Genomic DNA, 19,304 nt, shown 5'->3' on the forward strand with positions numbered 1-19,304 from the left:
TGAAATGATCGATGTGGTCATTCTCCCCGGTGTTACAATAAAGTTTAACATCAAGGTATCCATGAGAAAGATGATTTAGGAGGTCTAGCTGATTAAGATCACAACGTTTCTATTTATTTTCTTTAAAAAACAAACAAACAAAGTTGTACAGTTCTGCTATCATTTTGGACAGAAACAGACTGAAAACTAAGTATCAGTGACTTTTGACAGATGACAGTGTGCTAGATGTGGAGCTGTGATTATGCTAATCTCTTTTTTAATAAAGGAAACACTGTAAATTTGATTATTTGTTTTATTATCACATTAAGAAGAGTTTATCTACAAGCCGACAGCAACAAACACATTCCAGCTTTAATCGAGCTAAATGTGTAATTAATTAGAGTATATGCAGATGATGCAATGATTTAAAGGGCTGATTCCCTTTGAAACTTTGATTATAAATTATGACTTTATTCATAAAGGAAGTGAAAGCTTATTACAAAAGGAGTGTCTGGAAGTGGTATAATCAGATATGAGGAATGTCTGATACTGTAATACTGAAAACAGACATACAAAAGAGCTAAATAACGAGAAAAATTAGGTTTTAAAACAAGTGGGAGCACAGACACCAGTTTAAGTAACAAAATTCAGATTAGAGAGAAAGAAAAACACTCTGAAGTGTACGAACCTGTTTGTTCTCCACATAAAAAGACTGTGCTTCCTGTGAACTCCAGTTTTACAAACAATTGACGGACCTGCTTCTGTTATTGGAAAAAAAAAAAAACTTGTGGTCTTCTACATGTGCCATATGTTTGTGGACACAGCTGGTAGTGAGGAGATTTAAAGTAATCTGATTGTTGTGTAGATAAAGCACGATTTCAAACTGCCCCACAGCCCTCAGATGCTGACATGAGCAGCACATTAATACCCGACATATAGCAGACGTGTCCACATACTTTGGGCCATTCATAGCTGTGCACAAAGAGTTAGTATCATGTGGAGAACAAGCAGACGCCAAAGAAGAAGAGAAACAAGAGTGTGTGCTCTGTGTTTGGCAAGTGAGGAGTGCACGTATCGAGTGCATTTGCAGCTGCTCATCTGAAGCTGCTTCAGTCTCTCTCAGAGAAGTTTTCCTTTTCTTTGGTTTTTGGCACACGGTCGCTTTGACGCTGAGCTCAGAGTACGCAGCAGTGCTTCTTCTTCTTCTTGCCACTTGGCCCATTTTTGTCTTTGCTCTCAGACATTTTCTTCTTGCGGACCTCCCTCATGAGGTCAAAAAACACCTGCAGACAGATTACATGGATTAACTGTTGGTCAGAGCCTTGTCTCAAAGGTCAGAGCTCTTTGTTTTGTTTCTTTTGTTCTCTACCTTGTCCACATTGGCTCTCGTCTTGGCTGAGGTCTCCACGTATTGGACGCCCCACTCGCTTGCCTTTGCCGTGGCCTCTTCAGCAGAAACCTGCCGCCGATCCTCCAGATCTGACTTGTTCCCCACCAGAAGGAGAGGGATGGCCTCCTCTTCTTTCACCCGCAGGATCTGCTCCCTGAAAATACAAGAGAGATTTTCAAAGTACAGGTCACTCTACATTAATGGTCCTCAAAGTTTCTTTGAGACAAGACTATTAAATATTGATGCCCTCATTAGTCTGTTAAAGCAAATATTCTCATTTTATCAGTGGTAGAAAATGAAGCGGCAGTTCTTAGAATGTCAACAAGAGGCTGGGTCCAACAGTGAGTCAATCTCCACTAGAGATGTGCAGTAACGCATTACAAGTAGCACGTTACTTAATCAAATTACTTTTTTCAAGTAACGAGTAATGTAAAAGCTTACTATTGCAAAAAGTAATTAGATTACTGTTACTTTCCTGTAAGCATGCTGCGTTACTGCGTTACTAAACTGTTGTGATTTTGTTTGTGAGAGTGTCTCATGACAATGACGTAAGCGCGTGCAACGCCCATGGCAGTGAAAAATTAAACTTCAAATGGTAAATGGACTGATTCTTATATAGCATGTTTCTACTCTCACGGAGTACTCAAAGCGCTCTATACAACATGCCTCATTCACCCAATCACACCCATTCTCACAAGCACTTGATCTACACTTAGTGCTTTCTAACAACATTCATACACATTCATACTCCGATGGATGCATCGGAGAGCAAGTTGGGGTTAGTATCTTGCCCAAGGATACTTGACATGCAGACTGGAGGAGCCAGGGTTCGATCCCTGGCTTACTTTAGCCAGGGATCGAACCACCGACCTTCCGATCAGTAGGTAACCTGCTCTACCTCCTGAGCTACAGCCACCCAAATCTGACCAAGCATGTAGCAAGCCGCCACGGGAATGTGAAAAATCGCAAACCCCTGGATCCCCCTGCTGACATGACCGCTGCGGCACCAGGCAACCCTCCACCCGCCCCACTCCTGCTAAACAGGTGACAATAGATTTAAGAGCGACAGGACTTAGTATCGCTGAATCTTTCATTTTATTTATTTTTTGCTGTGTTTTACATGCATCTATTTGAAAGAGTGTAAACACAAAACATTATTTTATTTTATATGCTGGAATATGCAGAAAATGGTTTCAAATGTTAAACAAATGCTTAATATTTAAAAGTCAAACACAGTTGCATATAATTTAATTTTTGCTTAAAGCAATGTGCATAAAGTTAAAAGATTAAAACAAGTTTTAAAGAGAGGCTTTTTCATTTGATTACATTTTATATGATAGATTATGCAGAAAAAGTAGAATTGGGCTGAAAGGTCTGTTGCTTTATTACGTATTCAGGTTGTGTATCATGTGTTTGAAAAGTAACTAAGTAACTCATTACTTTTGAAAATAAGTAATCAGTTAAGTTACGGGATTACTGTTTTGGAGTCGTAATAAGTAATTAGTAACTAGTTATTTTTTTCAAGTAACTTGACCAACACTGATCTCCACAGATTCCCACGTTAAAATGTCTGAATTTACAACAGAAATAAACATGTTTACAGCATTCTCCAAAAAAAGCAAACAAAACAAACACTTTTCGTTCTCTAATTTTCCGTCACAACAGCTGTACAGCAGTGATTTCCTCTTTTTTATGACTCACCTGTTTAAACTTGGATCACAACTTAAAGTTTGCCTTTCTAGTTTTTACTGAAAGCTGTCAGCAGTTCTTTACTGTAGCTGCTCGCTGTCTGCTGCGCTTGATCTAAAGTCCAGCCTTTATGGGAAGGAATGGGAGGAATCTGTTGACTTAAAAGCGATCTGTGTGTGGTTCTTTTGAGTTTAACAGCTCAGTTTTCGTGTCAACATGTAAATGTGAATGATTTTTTTTTTTTTTCCAGGGCTGAATTTTTAAAAATGTTTTAAACAGTCATTTTCACTGCCTGGTTGTGTATTACTGTGGAGATTTTACTCCACATAAGTCAATTAAAATGTACCTCTGCTTGTTAAGAAGACTCAGACACTGACCTGAACTCTGACGTTGCTGTGAATGACTCGTGCTCTGTGATGGAGAAGACGAGCAGGAAGCCCTCGCCACTGCGGAAATAGTTATCCCTGATGGCTGCGTAGTCTTCTTGACCCGCCGTGTCCAAAATGTCAATCTGCACGTCCTCGCCGTCCAGCACCACCTTCTTCCTGTAGCTGTCGGCTTTGGTGGGCTCGTAGTCCTCCACGAACTGCGAGCAAAAACAAGGGTCACGTGACTGGGGAGCAGAAACAGCACAGAGGGAAGGGCTGATGGAAAACGTAGTTCTCGAGTCTCACCTCGTCATACATGAACTGCAGGGTTAGGGCTGACTTCCCTACACCGCCGCTGCCCACCATGATCACCTTGTGGAGTACCAGAGAGCTCTGGTTTTTGTTCTTACCAGAGGCCATGACTCTGGTCTAGGTCAGGTGGCTCACAGCTCTGCTCTTGAGTTCTGACGACCTGTAGAGACCAGCAGAGGTCAGCATGAAAGGACATGAAAAGACTCACACATTCATTTTGGGACTTTCAAAAAAACCCACGTTTGGTTTGGCACAGATTTTTATGCTGGATGCCCTTCCTGACACAACCGTCACAGCGCTTTGCGTCTCCTCCTGAACTTGAATTGGGGATCTCTCATGTGTCAGGCAAACTTGTTAACCACGACACTATAAGCCACTATATGATGCGCACCTTCCTAGATATGCAACTACACACTGACACAGATATAAATGCAATGATGATGTTGGCCACTTGCGCAGGCAGTGTCACAGAATCTACATCGGGTCAATGCAGAAGTATAATTAAGGTGTGACGCAGTCTTGAGATTCCTTACCAGGTGATTCAACTACCACTCACTCCTTAGCAACTCATATGATGACAACAGGATGGGTCAACAACTCATAGCACAACCTGCAAGATGACTCCACTGTAGGGTGAACACCTGGAACTCCCAATCAGCTTTTAGAGCAGATGAAACGTCTCAATGAGATGAAAACCATGTTCAAGAACCTTAAAAAAAAGAAGCCAAGTTGTCTTCAGCACAAATGCCTAAGACTACCAGGAACCTACTATTTCTAAGACCTGGACACGGTGCTTGAATAATTATTTTTGGCAAATATTGGGATCATGATTTAATATGATTTATCAGGAAAGACTTAGCAAAAAGTCGAAAGAAAAGTATATTTTTAATAAAGGGGATTTCCTGGAATCTTCAAATAAAATTCAGATAAAAAAGAAAATAAGATGACAACGTTTCTATTTATTTAAATAAAATAAAGAAATTAATCACTGTGAAGTTGTGATTTCAACCTATTAAGGATGGGGAATTAATGAAATGTGCGTAAAGTCAAAAATGGCAAAAAATGAAGCATTATTGCTTTAATTACGGTCCTGCTCTACATGTGAATGTTTAAGGCTTCTCCACTGTGACCTGCAGACTGTACTGTTATTATACATTTATTACAAAGTCATGAATGTGTAGATATGTTGTTGAAGATTGGGCTTAGTTTTAGTTTATACTGTTCATCTGTTTTATGACATATTCACTTATAAATTCAGCTTTAACACTTCCTGTTGTCTTTATTTTTTTTAAAGCAGTGGCATAAACCAGCATATTTTACTTCGTTATCACCAGAATCATGTGTCTTACAGTTGCTCCAAGGCAGTAACAGTAACAGACTAAACTATTTAAATAATACAATATGTTACAGATTTTACAGATTTAATAAATAGCACTAATATACACAAATCACTCAATTATAAATATCAAGGATTAACAGTGGTGATTATAAATAAATATCAAGAATATTGACAAGAACATTACAGAGTAGAAAAGAGCATGTGCAAAAAGGGTGTAGCTATTGCAGTGTTTACATGTTTGAACATGGAAAGATTTTGAGGTTTTCCCTTTATATGCAGGTTGTTACGCAGTGGTTTCACTGGTCTAGCCCACTTTAGGTCAAATTGGGCTGTTTGTGGACCGGGATCTATGGTTAATTTGCCGCCTCTGCTCTAGAGGATTCAGAAAAATTCAAACACACAGCTGAGTTTTTATGTTTTCCTCTGAGATCCAAAGATAAACTGGTACAGAGTGACGCCATTTTTCTGTTTCATATCCTCAGAGACGGACAGTCTGTGGTTTAAGTCAGCAGTTTGAAGGCTTTACATGTTAGCTTGCTACAAACATGAGGTGTATATTTTCTCAAGGTTAATTTAATGCTTATCCTCTGTTGGTTATATACAGAGGATAAGCACAGAGGTGCATTTGCACCTAATTTAGTGAAGACTACAGATTTGGTGTGGCGGGGCGGTAATATTTGAATATTTTGTCATTTAGTTTGTTGTGATTATGGAGCTACGTCTCCTAACAAAGTGTCTTCTAAAAATAAGAACCTTACTGTGAGTAACGAGAGTTTTTCAGGTGCCAAACAAATAAGCAGACAGAGGAAACAACAGGATGCTTTCCATTCTTCAGCTGATTGAGATAATCACATATTTATCTTTCTGAGAGATATTGGCCTTGCTGCGTTCCTCTTGTGCTTCAGTTTACGTTCGAGGCTCTGACACAAAGACGATATGGTTTGGTAGCAACGAAGACGTTTCAAGAACTCCTCAATAAGAAAAATCTCCTGGTTTGTTCGTGCTACAGTTTTCACAGACATTTTGAACATCGAGGTCCTCGTCTTCGCTCCCCCTGCGTTTTGATTATGAACTCACCAATCAGACTTTTTCCACTTGCGATTGGATGGAGTTAACTTGGCTGTGGATATCAACTGTAATATTACAAATACATCCAATAATAAAAGTTGCTATTTACTAGTAAAACAATAACTGACAACTGGACCAGGTTACTGACAATGTAAAGATGTATTTGCCTCATTTACTGTCCCCTGGCTGATTCCAGCTCAGTGTGAGAGTCTTCACTGCTGTTATTTACAGTGTTTGTTAAGATCCATTCGCACAAAAAGCAACATTGTGCTTCACTTTGAAGGTGACGGTCACTGGTAGGGTCGAACAGTTAGGCTGCAATTTTATTTTACAGCGAGATTGCTCAGATCCGTGTGATGTAAACTTTGTCATCAGACAGTTAAGTGTAAGGATCCATGCAGAGGTCCTCGTACATGCCTGTTTTTAGTGACTACGTGGACTCATCTATGAAGACCTTACATTAGAATGCACCAACACATCAGCACTGGGCGATGGACTTCAAGCCATTGGGTTTCCAGGTGTCCATGTCAGAAATATCAGAGTATAACAGACTAATCTAAATCGATTGAAATGTAAACTGCTGTTAGTCTGCACCTCATACAGCACATGTGAACCTGGCTTTAAATATGTAGTGTCTATTGTTTTACACACTCTCGCTCTTTTTTTTGACGCAAAACTCCTGCTCACCAATCAGAAGTGACCCAAGATATCTGCGCATATAGCCGACAACAACATACTCATGGGTTAGTTTTAAGAAATAAAAAATAAAAATCGTTCAGCCCTCACGTCGCTAGATGATATTTCCGGCTTCTCACAAGGCAATCAGTGGTCTCCTTCGCCTGTACTGGTGGCGGCTTGAGTGGACGTGGCTTAACATTGAACAAACGTTCTACTAGACCAGGAATCTCAAACTCATTTTTACAGTAGCCCTTAAGTGTGCCAGCTCAGTGAAACTCCCCTTTTTTGTCAGTTTAAATAAGCTGAAGCACACATTTAATCCTAGAGATATCTTAATTTAAGAAACAAGAAGTGCAATTTCAACAACATGTCTCAGTTTTTCTACATAAAGAAGTGTTGGAATAAATCTGAAATTCTGACATTTAACTGCTTATTTGTAACTTATTTACTCTGGTGGCACATGAATGGCTATAAGGAGGTCTTTATCAGTGGGTAAAGCTGTAAAACTTGTGAAAATACAGGTACAAGTCCAACATTTATGCCCTTCTTCACTTGTTCCAAAAGCTGTTCAGTGGGGCAGATTCTAGCCCTCAGTGCCTTATGTTTGACACCCCTATAAGCTCTAGTTCTTACAAAGTCTCTGCTGTTAGCGTGCTTCACACTGTGATAGCTTTGTGGTGTTGTAAACACAGAAAAATTGCAGAACTGAACTCAACAGATTGACTGATTGTCACAGATTCAGGATTGGACAAATAAGTGATCAACATTTGTAATCACTGACAACGTTACATCACCTCTAACATCAGACAGAAAGTAGAGCCCCCTTAAGCACACTGAGGGCTAAAAATCCAGCCCTGAAAGTGTCTGCACTGCTGGAAAGTACTAGGAGAGCAGGGCCAGTTCCTTAGAAGTTCATGGGGAAAGTTCCTGGCGTGGAAAAGGGTCGTTAGCTTCAGGTGTGAGTGATACAGGTCTGTACACCCTGCATGAGTGATAAGTATGGGAGGTATGTGGAAAAACCCTCTCGTCAGTGACCTTTACAATGGCTCGACATGCGGGCAAAGATAAGCTGGAGCTGTAAATAAGGTCCGAAATTAGCCATAGATTAATAACACGGCTGGCTGAGCTCAAAGAGGAACTATATGTGCTCCTATCAACACTCAACTTCAGCTTCCTCTCTGCCCTAAACAGCTGGAAACGAGTCTCAACAAGACACTAAACAGACACTTCTGCTCTTCCCGATTTCTGCCCCCGGCCCTCAAACGTCATCTCTGATTGGCCCCGGGCGCGGGCAGGCCTCTTGTCATTGGTTGGTCGCGCTGCCACTCACAGCTGCCCGTAAAGCAGCGACAGATAACGATTTCTGTTCCTCCACAGGGGGAAACTGAGCGAGAATCCGCCGTTAAAACGCTGCCCGCGGGGCAGAGGCGGACCGTGCCGTGGTGAACAGCACGGTCGGACTCCACTCACTCACCTGCTCAGGTGTTTTCCTGCCGTTCACTCAGAAATCCGCTTCACGCACAACTTTTACAAGTTCTCCAGCAGAGTGTGCGCCCCACCTTGTACACGGACTCGGCGAAGATCGTCTGTGTTCGCGAAGACGACCCACTCTTTTAGCTAGTCGCAGGCGGCCGCTCAGCGCACGTGCAAATGTTACCAGGGCGACTGATGTACCACTTTACCCGCTAAACAAACAACAACACATGTTATTAAGCATCTTTGAAGGTTATACGATTTAAATAAAGTCCACAAAATGTCTGCCTCTGTTATTTCTAGCAGAAAAACCCGGAAATAGACACAGAGTGACACCTCCTACTTTTACCGTCTTGTCCTCTACAGGATGTGACGTCACGGAATTCCGTCTGTATTGTTACTGAAAGAAAACAAATATTCATTCAGTAATATTTTTATAGGCCACTTTGACACTTCACTTTATTTACTACTACTATATATATATATATATATATATATATATATATATATATATATATATATATATATATATATATATAGTTTTACTTTGATTTATTTTTACATACAAATTTTGAAGCGCTAAATATGGGAATTACATTAAAGCTCTTCCATAAATCTGCTTTAGATCATTTTTAGTTTTTTAGTGTTTGTTATTACTTAAATGTCATATATCGTATTTAACTTTTTTCAGTCTTTTTACTGCCTTCGAGCTACTTTACATTTTTATCTTTATTTTTTTTATTTCATTCATTTTGTTCTGCATACTGTTGACTAAAATTTGTTACCTTTGAACTTGAATAGATGGGAGACAGAAATTTAAAAAGGCAAATAAATATGATGACTGTTTTGTTCCCTTCTTAGATCACTGCAGTGAAGTAACTGTGATCCATACAGGAGGGGAACAAATGATGAAATTAGAATAATTTTAAAAATAGAAAAATAAATAAATAAATAGATAAATAAAAACAATCTAGTAATCATGAAGCTGGATAACCTCACATTTCTTTCTTTTGGGACCATGTCCATAACTCATGAAAAAAAGCTGCTTTCTTTCAGTTCCCTTCACCTGTGATGACTTTATTACGGTGGCCCTGAGAGGCCAAATGGACTGCAACTTCAGAAAACACTTGCAAAAAGAAAAATGCTGCAAAAAGAAAAATGCTGCAAAAATAAAAACACTTGCAAAAAGAAAAATGCTGCAAAAAGAAAAATGCTGCAAAAAAAAAAACACTTGCAAAAAGAAAAATGCTGCAAAAAGACAAACGCGGCAAAAAGAAAAACGCTGCAAAAGCACACAAAGCACAACGGGAATAGGAAAAAAGACAACGGAAATGTTTCTGGGGAGACAATAACCGGACGGACCAGTTGCACGAACCAAAACATGTATGTATGGCTGTATCCCAATTCAGCGTCTGCAGCCTTAAAGTACGCAGCCTTAACGGTCCTCAAGGGCCGCATACTCAAAGACCGCTGAGGCCGGAAGTGCGAGGCTTGTAGGCTTGTGAAATGGGACGGTCTAGCCTCCGTTGCGCTGCCCAGGTTGCCTAGCAACCATGATACTAACAGCTGGAAACGTTTTATACAGCTTTGTTTGACAGAAATGAAGGAGAACATATTTTGTACATTTGTTTCTACATGAGCTTTGTGTGATTTGATAAGTATCTGAGGCTGAGACCACAGGACTGTAAAACATGATTGTTGGGCTTCATTTCTGTACTGAACAGTCATTTAAGATTAGTTAGTAAATAACAATTAGTTAATGTTGTTCATGAGACTAAAGTCATCTCACTTTGGTAATGTAAATATAATATGGCCAATATTATATTAATCATTATGAGTTATTACAGCAGTGAACATGAACTCTGTGCCAAACACTGAACTTCAGTAAAGATTCAAGTTGCATTTATTTATATTTCCTATCACCTTAAATCTTCACTTAAAGACAAGTATCTGTGACAGTGTATATATAGATGTATTATATATAAGAGACAAATATTGTTCTTTTAATATGTTGGCATTACTAAATTTGGCTCAATGCTTATATATGTGTGGAAGAAGCAAATGTACGAGCTGTGATAACTGTTTCTGATAGAATGAAGAGTAGACTGATATATTAAATGTTCCTTTATTGGGTAAGAAAATCAGACCATGTCATAACTGCTTTAAGTCATACAGAATAGATATCAGAGCCTTAAACTGGCTGACTTCTGCTAAATGGGTCAAACTGGGCAGAAAGTATCCAAACACATAACATCCTTATAGAATATGATGTAACACTATATGTAGATCATTGGTTAAATGATCACCAAGCAATATTTGTTTGTGCAGACCTGCCATAACTGTGGGGGACTAATCCAACCGGAATAGTATGGTGGGGGGAGTTTGTTCTTCCGGTGCGGTCTGTGTGTTTTGTCGTGTGCTGGAGTACGCATTAAATTTTCACTGCGGACTAACATTGAGAGTGATTATTGGCTCGTCGCATCACACGAGAGTGTTACATGGTGTCAGAAGACGGTACGGACGTCACACCAGCGCGTATGTTTATATCCCTTTCGGGGTACTGCACTGCTTTGTGCGCTGTGTTGGATTAGCCGCTAAAGAAAAAAGAAAAGAAAAAAGAAGTCGCCCCATCATGGCGGACGGATTTCGCAGACCTGACCCTCTGGTTTTTGATGAGAACATTGCCGAGAATTGGCGTGTATTTGAACGGGAATATGATATTTTCATCGCCGCTGCTCACTCTGACAAACCGGCAAAGACTAGGGCTTACATTCTACTAAATATTGCTGTACCAGACGCCATTGAACGAGAACGCTCATTCGTTTATGCTCCTGCCGTTCGCGCAGCTGGTGCAGATGGAGAGATACTCACTGCTTTGGAGTCCAGAGAGGATCCAGAATGTTTGAAGGCAAAATTTCGAGAAATCTGCAATCCTCAACACAACAGAACGATGGAAAGATATAGATTCCACACCAGAAATCAGAAGCCAGGTGAGACACTTGAATCATTCATCAGTGATTTAAAGATCAAGGCTAAATGTTGTCACTTTGGGGACCTCACTGACGAGATGCTCAGTGATCGTATCGTCTGTGGTGTCATTAGCAACACGTTGAGAAAGGCTCTGCTAAGAGACAGCAAGCTGACACTTGCTAAAGCTATCTCGGTGTGTCGAATACACGAAATGACTGAAAAAAACAGCAAGACACTAGCTACACAAGCTACCAGTGTCGACGCAGTAAAGCCCATTCTGAACAGCAAGCACAAGCCTAAGCCCCTTTCATTCCCACAGACTGTCACCAATTGCTCCAATTGTGGAGGCAGCCATGCGGCCAAGCGAGACAAGTGTCCAGCATTTGGACAACAGTGTCACAACTGTAAAAAACTGAATCACTACAAAAGTTGCTGCAAGTCTAAACCACGCAGCCATCACAGAGCCCACCCTAACAGACAAACTGCAAGGCGGCTTGTGAACGAATTAACAGTGAGTGAGCCACCGCTTCAGGATGAAACGTTTTACGTGGATGGTGTAGAGCTTGACAGACAGATTGACTGCATCCACACTAAAGCTAATAAAAAAGATGAGGGATTTGTCACAATTCACATAAATGGCGTGCCCACTGAGATGAAAGTAGATACAGGAGCAAAATGCAATGTCATGTCACTCAAGACTTTCGAAACAGTGAATGGCGGAAGACAGACTGTCAAACAAGAGAATCCTGTGAGCCTTGTTGCCTATGGAGGCACGAGAATTCAGACCACTGGAACTATTACACTCCCTTGTTGCTTAAAGAAGCAGTGTCACACGTTGCCTTTCTTTTTGGTGGATAGAGAAGTGCAACCGCTGCTAGGATTTCGAGCATGCATGGAAATGGGCATTGTGAAAATGAGCCCTGAGGTCTACCAGATCAGCACAGAAAGCAGCACAGATTTCAGCTCCCACATATTCACACAATACCATGACCTGTTCAGTGATGAACTGGGGGAACTTCCAGTCACATACTCAATGATGCTAGACCCTGATGTACAGCCCGTGGTCCGTCCAGCTCACCGCATCCCCGCCGCAATGCAAGAAAGAGTCAAAGCTGAACTTGAACGCATGCAACGCATCGGCGTTGTAACACCAGTCACCGACCCTACTGACTGGGTGTCCTCAATGGTGGCAGCACACAAGAAAGACAAGCATGAGATCAGACTGTGCATAAATCCAAAAGACCTCAACACAGCACTGAAAAGACCCCATCACCCAATGCGCAGCATTGAGGAAGTGGCAGCACAGATGTCAGGAGCGACAGTGTTCTCAGTGGTAGATGCAAAAAACTCCTTCTGGCAAATACGGCTCGACAAGAAATCCTCAATGCTGACCACATTCAGCACCCCATTTGGGCGATACAGGTTTCTGCGGATGCCCTTTGGTATCAATTCAGCCAGTGAGGTGTTCCAGCGCTCCATGGAACAGCTGTTTGCCGGTTACCCATGCTCTGTCATCGTGGATGACATCATCATCGGAGGACACCGAGTGGCCGAACATGATGCCAACCTGAAGAAAGTGCTGACACGTGCTCGAGAGATCAAACTCAGGCTAAACCCTGACAAGTGCAAATTTCGCCTAGATCAAGTGTCATATGTGGGCCACATCTTCACAAGGGACGGTCTAAAAGCAGACCCCTCCAAAACCACAGCAATAGGAGCAATGCCGGTGCCCACGGATGTCACGTCGCTACAGCGCTTCCTCGGTATGGTTAATTACCTTGGGAAATACATACCAAACCTTAGTGAGATTGCCGCACCCCTAAGGAAACTAACCCACAAGGAGACTGCGTGGTGCTGGTTCCCACAGCACCAGGAGGCTTTCGACCACCTCAAATCATGCCTCTCCAGCCCGCCAGTATTGGCGTATTACAATGTCAAGGAGCCAGTCACACTGACATGTGATGCATCATGCTATGGGCTGGGTGCCGTGTGTTTGCAAAATGGCAGACCGGTGGCCTTCGCCTCGCGTGCTCTCACTGACACAGAGACGCGATATGCTCAAATAGAGAAGGAGCTCCTCGCCGTGGTGTTTGCCTGCACGAAGTTCAAAGATTATGTCTACGGCAAAGCAACAATCATTGAAACCGACCACCAGCCCCTGGTGACCATAATGAAAAAGCCAATCCATGCCGCCCCTGCCCGGCTCCAGAGGATGTTACTGCGACTACAGAGTTACGACATCAGTCTGGTCTACAAAAAGGGGAAATACATGTATCTAGCCGACACCCTTTCAAGAGCCCCGCTCGCCCCGCTGTCATGCTGCCCGGTTGAACACACTGATTATGAAGTGATGACAGTGAGCTACATCTCCACTGCTCGCCTGGAGGAGCTAAGACAGCACACAGCACAAGATGATGTGCTACAAGCGCTCAGCACGGTCATTCAGCGAGGATGGCCCAGCAGAGAGAGCCAAGTACAGCCTGCTCTAGCTCCGTTTTTTCCATATAGAGATGAGCTCAGCATGGAGGATGGGATCATCATGAAAAGCCACAAAGCTGTCATTCCCCAGTCCCTGCACAAAGAGTACATCAACATCGTACACAAAGGCCATCCAGGTACCGAAGCAACCAAGTGCAGAGCTAGGAGTGTCATTTTTTGGCCAGCAATGTCAAAAGACATCGCAGAAGAGCTGCTCTCTTGCACTGTGTGTAACAGCACTAAGACACATCAGCAGAGAGAACCGCTACAACTGCATCCTGTTCCAGACCTCCCATGGTCAACGGTGGCTGCTGACATTTTTACCTGGCATGGAAAACAATACCAGGTCCTTGTAGATTCCTATTCAGGATGGATTGAGATTGACCTTCTCCGTGGCTTGACCACAGCAGCGGTCATCTCCAAGCTAAAGAGACACTTTTCAGTTCATGGCACACCGCACACGCTCCTCACTGACAATGGCAGACAATACACTAGTCAACAGTTTATTGAGTTTGCAAAACAGTGGGACTTCACCCATTCAACCAGCAGCCCAGAGTTTCCACAGTCAAACGGTCTTGCTGAGAGAGCGGTGCGCAGCGCAAAACACCTCATGCAAGGCTCGCAAAATTTCAAAATCTCTGGTAGCCCTTCGGGCAGGCATTCTTCAGTTTTTGGTAGCCCAAAATAAATTTAAGTAGCCCGAATAAAAAAAGAGTGTTACACTATAGATCAACTTAGCTCAGAATATATAAAGCATATAAACAATTACAGCAATACGATGCAACAAACACAGCAGTACTACTAATCCAAAATACTCAATGCTTCATAGAACTGAAACAAACATTTATTTTTAGCTCCATTCAGCTGCTGATACATACTTTAGGTTTCTGAACATTAAACTTGTTGCTGCCTTTCATAGTGTGTAACTTGAAGGCCCTGAGTACTTTCTCCCACGCTGAAAACACTGGAATGATAAAATTATTTGAGCATTACCTAATAAGACTGTTTCAGGACAGACAATTAGTGATTTTAAACTTTCCTAGCAGTCCTTCACAAACAGGGAATAGTCTGTCTATTCTCTCCATCTGTCAGCTGCTGCTGGCTCTTCCTCCTCCTCTTCCTCACACACTGCTGAGTTTGTCCTGGTGGATCATCAGGGGTGCAAAGCCTCACAGATGATGTGCAGCAGTGGGTCCCTCAGTCTGTCCTCACTCTGGACACTTGCAGTTGTCACACATGGAAATCAAATGTGTGATAAGCTGCAGGATTCAAACACAAGTGTAACTTATAAATACATGTTCATACTTTTATTACACAATCAGAGAGAAAGAAACAGAGAGAGTGTGCAGGACAGACAGACAGGTGACAGTCTCAGGTGTGTACACTGCTACAAAACAGCACAAGAGAAGGAGGATTTAGTGTTTGTGTTATTACGACTGCTAAACAAGAAGAGTTCCCAGATAGTACAGTGGACACATGTGTGACTCCTGTGATTAAAGCATCTTTCTTTCAGCTTAAGGAGTGAACCGTCAGCTCGTTCAAACACACGTTAAAGTCCGTTTGGCTCGACACCACCGAACACAGGCAGCAATATAACATAGCTAACATTAACAGTGCAGTGAATCCTGCTTGTGCCGTGATATTCAGGACTGCAAACCGAGCAGCATCACTGACTTTCAGCCTGTTGTGTTTGTGGATATATGACTGACTTTAATTATCCACAAAATCATCACATTCTCTGTAAGATTAAGGTCGACTATCGAACAGCGTATAAAGTAAAGACTTTAAAACAAAGTAAACGCTGAAAGTACAAACATCGCTAATGTCACATAACTTTGCTGACATGTGGCCAACAGTAATGTTTTAATGTTCCTCATTATTAAACATTTGCACATAAATAAGTGACATAATATTCAGAACTTACTTTTGAAAGTTTTTCTTTTTGCAGCATTTTTCTTTTTGCAGCGTTTTTCTTTTTGCAGCATTTTTCTTTTTGCAAGTGTTTTTCTTTTTGCAGCATTTTTCTTTTTGTAAGTGATTTTTTGGAGTTGCAGTCCGTTTGGCCTCTCAGGGCCACCGTACTTTATATTTTATATTTTTCAAAAAAAAAAAAAAGAAAAAAAAAAAGAAAAAGGAAAGAATGAATCGGTTCTTAAATATCAGTCTCCCAACACCCCCAGACAAATTTGATGTGAAGGTCTTTACAGTGTTGAGTTTGTTTCTAAACCAAAAAAAGAAGAACAATTAGCAGCCCAGACAGGACTAACAATTCTGACTTTTCTGTAAACTAAGAGGACTGTGGCCTGCTTTGCTTCAGGATTTTAGTTTATGCTTATGATACCATCAGATGTCTTCTGCAGAGGAAAAACAGAAAAACAGGAACACAGATTTAAAATCAGTGATCCCGGTTTAAGCAAAAAAAAGTTCAGTTTCTGAATTTCTCCTAGTGTGTGCCATGGCCCTCTGCTGGACTGTGAAGGTACTGCAATGATCAATTATTGTAAGTAGAAAGCTACTTTCAGCTGCTCCCTGATTCACAAGGGTCACAGTAGGTTTTATGTCGGATGGTCTTCCTGTTTAAGCCCCTTCCAGGGGATTTATGTCTCCTCCCGGCACTGAATCACTACACTATGAGGCCAAAAGATTTAAATCTTAATTCTAACAATATGTTACAAAATAAAACCAACAGGAATATAACGTTTTAAGTCACATCTTTAAAACCTTTATATGATTTAATGCTGCAGCATGAACTTATAGGATCAGATGCAGTTTTATAGGCTGAGCCAAATGATCACCCATCAATCTTCAGGACCAAAGCAGAATCCGGTTGGTTTAATTCTTATGAGACTCTGTAGGACAAAGTCCTTTGGAAGGGTTATTGAAACACATTTTTTCTCTAAAAACTTTCTTTGTTTCTTGGATTAGCTTGGAGACCTGTCCAGGTGTGCTCCATCTTCAGACAGTAACTGCTGAGTTAGACTCCATTTGGAAAGTAAAGCTGCAGACAAACAATTAGAAAAGCAAAGTGAAAACACATTTTATACATGATGTAGTTTCAGTGTTTGGAACAAAGATGGCGCAATTTCATTACTTTCCTCACCCACGACAAGGAGGCGCGGAGATCAGTGACTAAAGTGCCAACCTTTATTGAACTGGTGCTATATGGAGCTCCTAAGTTAAGTAAAACCTGTTTTTAACCTTTTATTTGATCATATTTATGATATATAAAATATAATACATTTAAGAGTTCGTATTAATTAGAAATTATGATTCATGTGGTCATTACCTGTGAGGATAAAAAGGGAAAAGCAGATTGTGTCTGCTCTTCAGGTTGTTTTGCCTTGTGATAATCACCAGCTGAAAGGTCAAAGGTCACTGTGCCCAGCCTCTCTGCCTATCTCGCTAGTGCTGGCTGTAAAGGGGTGTGACGAGCTCATTTGGTTCTGAGTTTTACTAACAAATGTTGTTGTCCGGACTTCCTGCCGTGTCATTAGGACGAGCTGTTGCGGATCATGTTCCATTTGACTACAAAGAGCGAGGCTCTCCGATTATTTGAATGTTCTTTTAGGGCTTATCGAAATGAGCTTGGCTGAAAATGTAACGCTGTGGTTTGAGCTCCCATGGTGCTTCAGGGCGTTTACGTCAAAGTTTATCCACTTGCAATAACCCCAGGTGTTTATTTTAATACATGTGGCAACATTTGTTTGAATTTCCAAAAGTATGTGGTCATATCTTAGTTTGAAACAATAACGCATGAAGAATAAAACCAGCCTTTTTCTATACAGCTGAGAGGAAATATCAGGGTAAGTCAACATTTTTCCATCTATGTTGTATTTTGCCTGCTGGTCACTGACTCAACTTGAAAATCAACCGTTTTAAAGAAGCTAAAGGACACAAAACAACAAAGTGTCTACAAAGTCACTTTTATGGACCATTAACCTTTAATAAGTTTCTACAGGAGTAAGGCTGTAAAGAAAAGCTTTGATGTACATTAAAAGGTAATCCAGGCTTTATATTACAGCTACAACATATGGTACGACTGAAATGGTGGTATTGCCATACTTTGGGTCACATTTTTCTATCCAGTTGTAAGGTAATGTTATATAAACTGATTACCATATTACATATCTGTGTTATGTTGTCTTTCTGAAGGCTGAGCATTGATTCAAGTTCAGCTTATAACAAACTTCCTTTGGAAAAAGACAGATTTAAGGATCTTAAAGGATATAAAACAAAAGCAAAGACTATAAATTTCCTTTTATGCACCACAAGTTAGTATGAGAGTATTAAACACAGGCTTCTGCCACTCTTATTAAGATTACAGTTTAATCCAGACTTTATGTTTTGCTGGGTCTTGATGTTTTATGTGATTTTTCCTTGTTTTTCCTCTTCCTTGTACTCATCAGGCTGCAAACACCCTCCCCAAAGTTAAAGTGTTTTCCCTGTTTTATTTATTTTAAAGTGTGCTCCTGGATGATTAAACCAAACTGTAGTCGTGTTTTAGCGGAATCTTCTGTGATGTGACGTCTTAAAAGTCCACGTGAGCAAAGCACTGCAGGACTACAGGATACATAGACAAATAAACAAAAGCATTACAAGTGGTATTAGAAGAGAGAAAAGGGTAACACCAAAATCCACTGAATGTTCTTACTGTCCACACAACAAGTATTTTACATGTAAACACTTTCATTTTGAGTATTTCCATTTTCTGAGTCCACTACATTGCAGAATAAATATTGCAGCTTTTACTCAATCAGTTGTACTGCACATCGAAACTCTACATGAGCATGCAAAAAAAGTTGTGTTTTATCTCTAAATTTAGCAGTGGAATGTTTTCAGAACTGAAATAATATGACTACATGCAATAAATAACATTTGATTACAATGGCAATCGTGGCTCAAGAGTTGGGAGTTCGCCTCGTAATCGGAAGGTTGCCGGTTCAAGCCCCGGCTTGGACAGTCTCAGTCGTTGTGTCCTTGGGCAAGACACTTCACCTGTTTCCTACTGGTGGTGGTCAGGGGGCCTGGTGGTGCTAGTGTCCGGCAGCCTCGCCTCTGTCAGTGCGCCCCAGGGTGGCTGTGGCTACAATGTAGCTTGCCATCACTAGTGTATGAATGACTGGATGTGTAAAGCGCTTTGGGGTTCTTAGGGACTTGGAAAGCGCTATACAAATACAGGCCATTTACCATTTAAAGTACTCAAGAGGTGGTAATCAATAACGAGAAAATTCTCTAAGTAAATAGATCCTTTTTAAGAAATCCAGCTAAATAATCAATTTGAACACTTGTGTTTAAAGTAGTAAATAAATGAGCTGAACTCAAGCCGATCAAATACAATTTGTGATGATCATTGAAAATAAATCACTCAAAAGAGAAAGTGACACATGGTGACTGAAATGAAGTACAAAGAAAATAAAAGTTTTGACTATTTAATCCAAATAATTACTTATTTACTAATATGGTCCCTTCTTTAATTAAATTAGGGCATTTAACTTAATTCATTTTGATCTCCAGTTCCTGAAGTTCACTTTCTTATTAATTTATATGTACTTTCTATCTG

General features: G+C 40.9%; 1 protein-coding gene across 1 annotated transcript; it reads right to left on the reverse strand.

The window, feature by feature from the left end:
* Positions 1-278: 278 nt before the first annotated feature.
* On the reverse strand, positions 279-8,555 carry LOC146491458 (ras-related protein ralB-B-like). The gene is made up of 5 exons (XM_085151928.1): positions 8,298-8,555; positions 3,733-3,898; positions 3,436-3,644; positions 1,349-1,523; positions 279-1,262 (listed from the first exon to the last, which is right to left on the reverse strand). The coding sequence occupies exons 2-5, from the start codon at positions 3,844-3,846 to the stop codon at positions 1,155-1,157; spliced, it is 606 nt and encodes a 201-aa protein (XP_085008054.1). The 5' UTR covers positions 3,847-3,898; positions 8,298-8,555; the 3' UTR covers positions 279-1,154.
* Positions 8,556-19,304: the final 10,749 nt, after the last annotated feature.

The sequence above is a fragment of the Neolamprologus multifasciatus genome, chromosome 23 (genome assembly GCF_963576455.1).
Source record: "Neolamprologus multifasciatus chromosome 23, fNeoMul1.2, whole genome shotgun sequence".
NCBI classification, from domain to species: Eukaryota; Metazoa; Chordata; class Actinopteri; order Cichliformes; family Cichlidae; genus Neolamprologus; species Neolamprologus multifasciatus.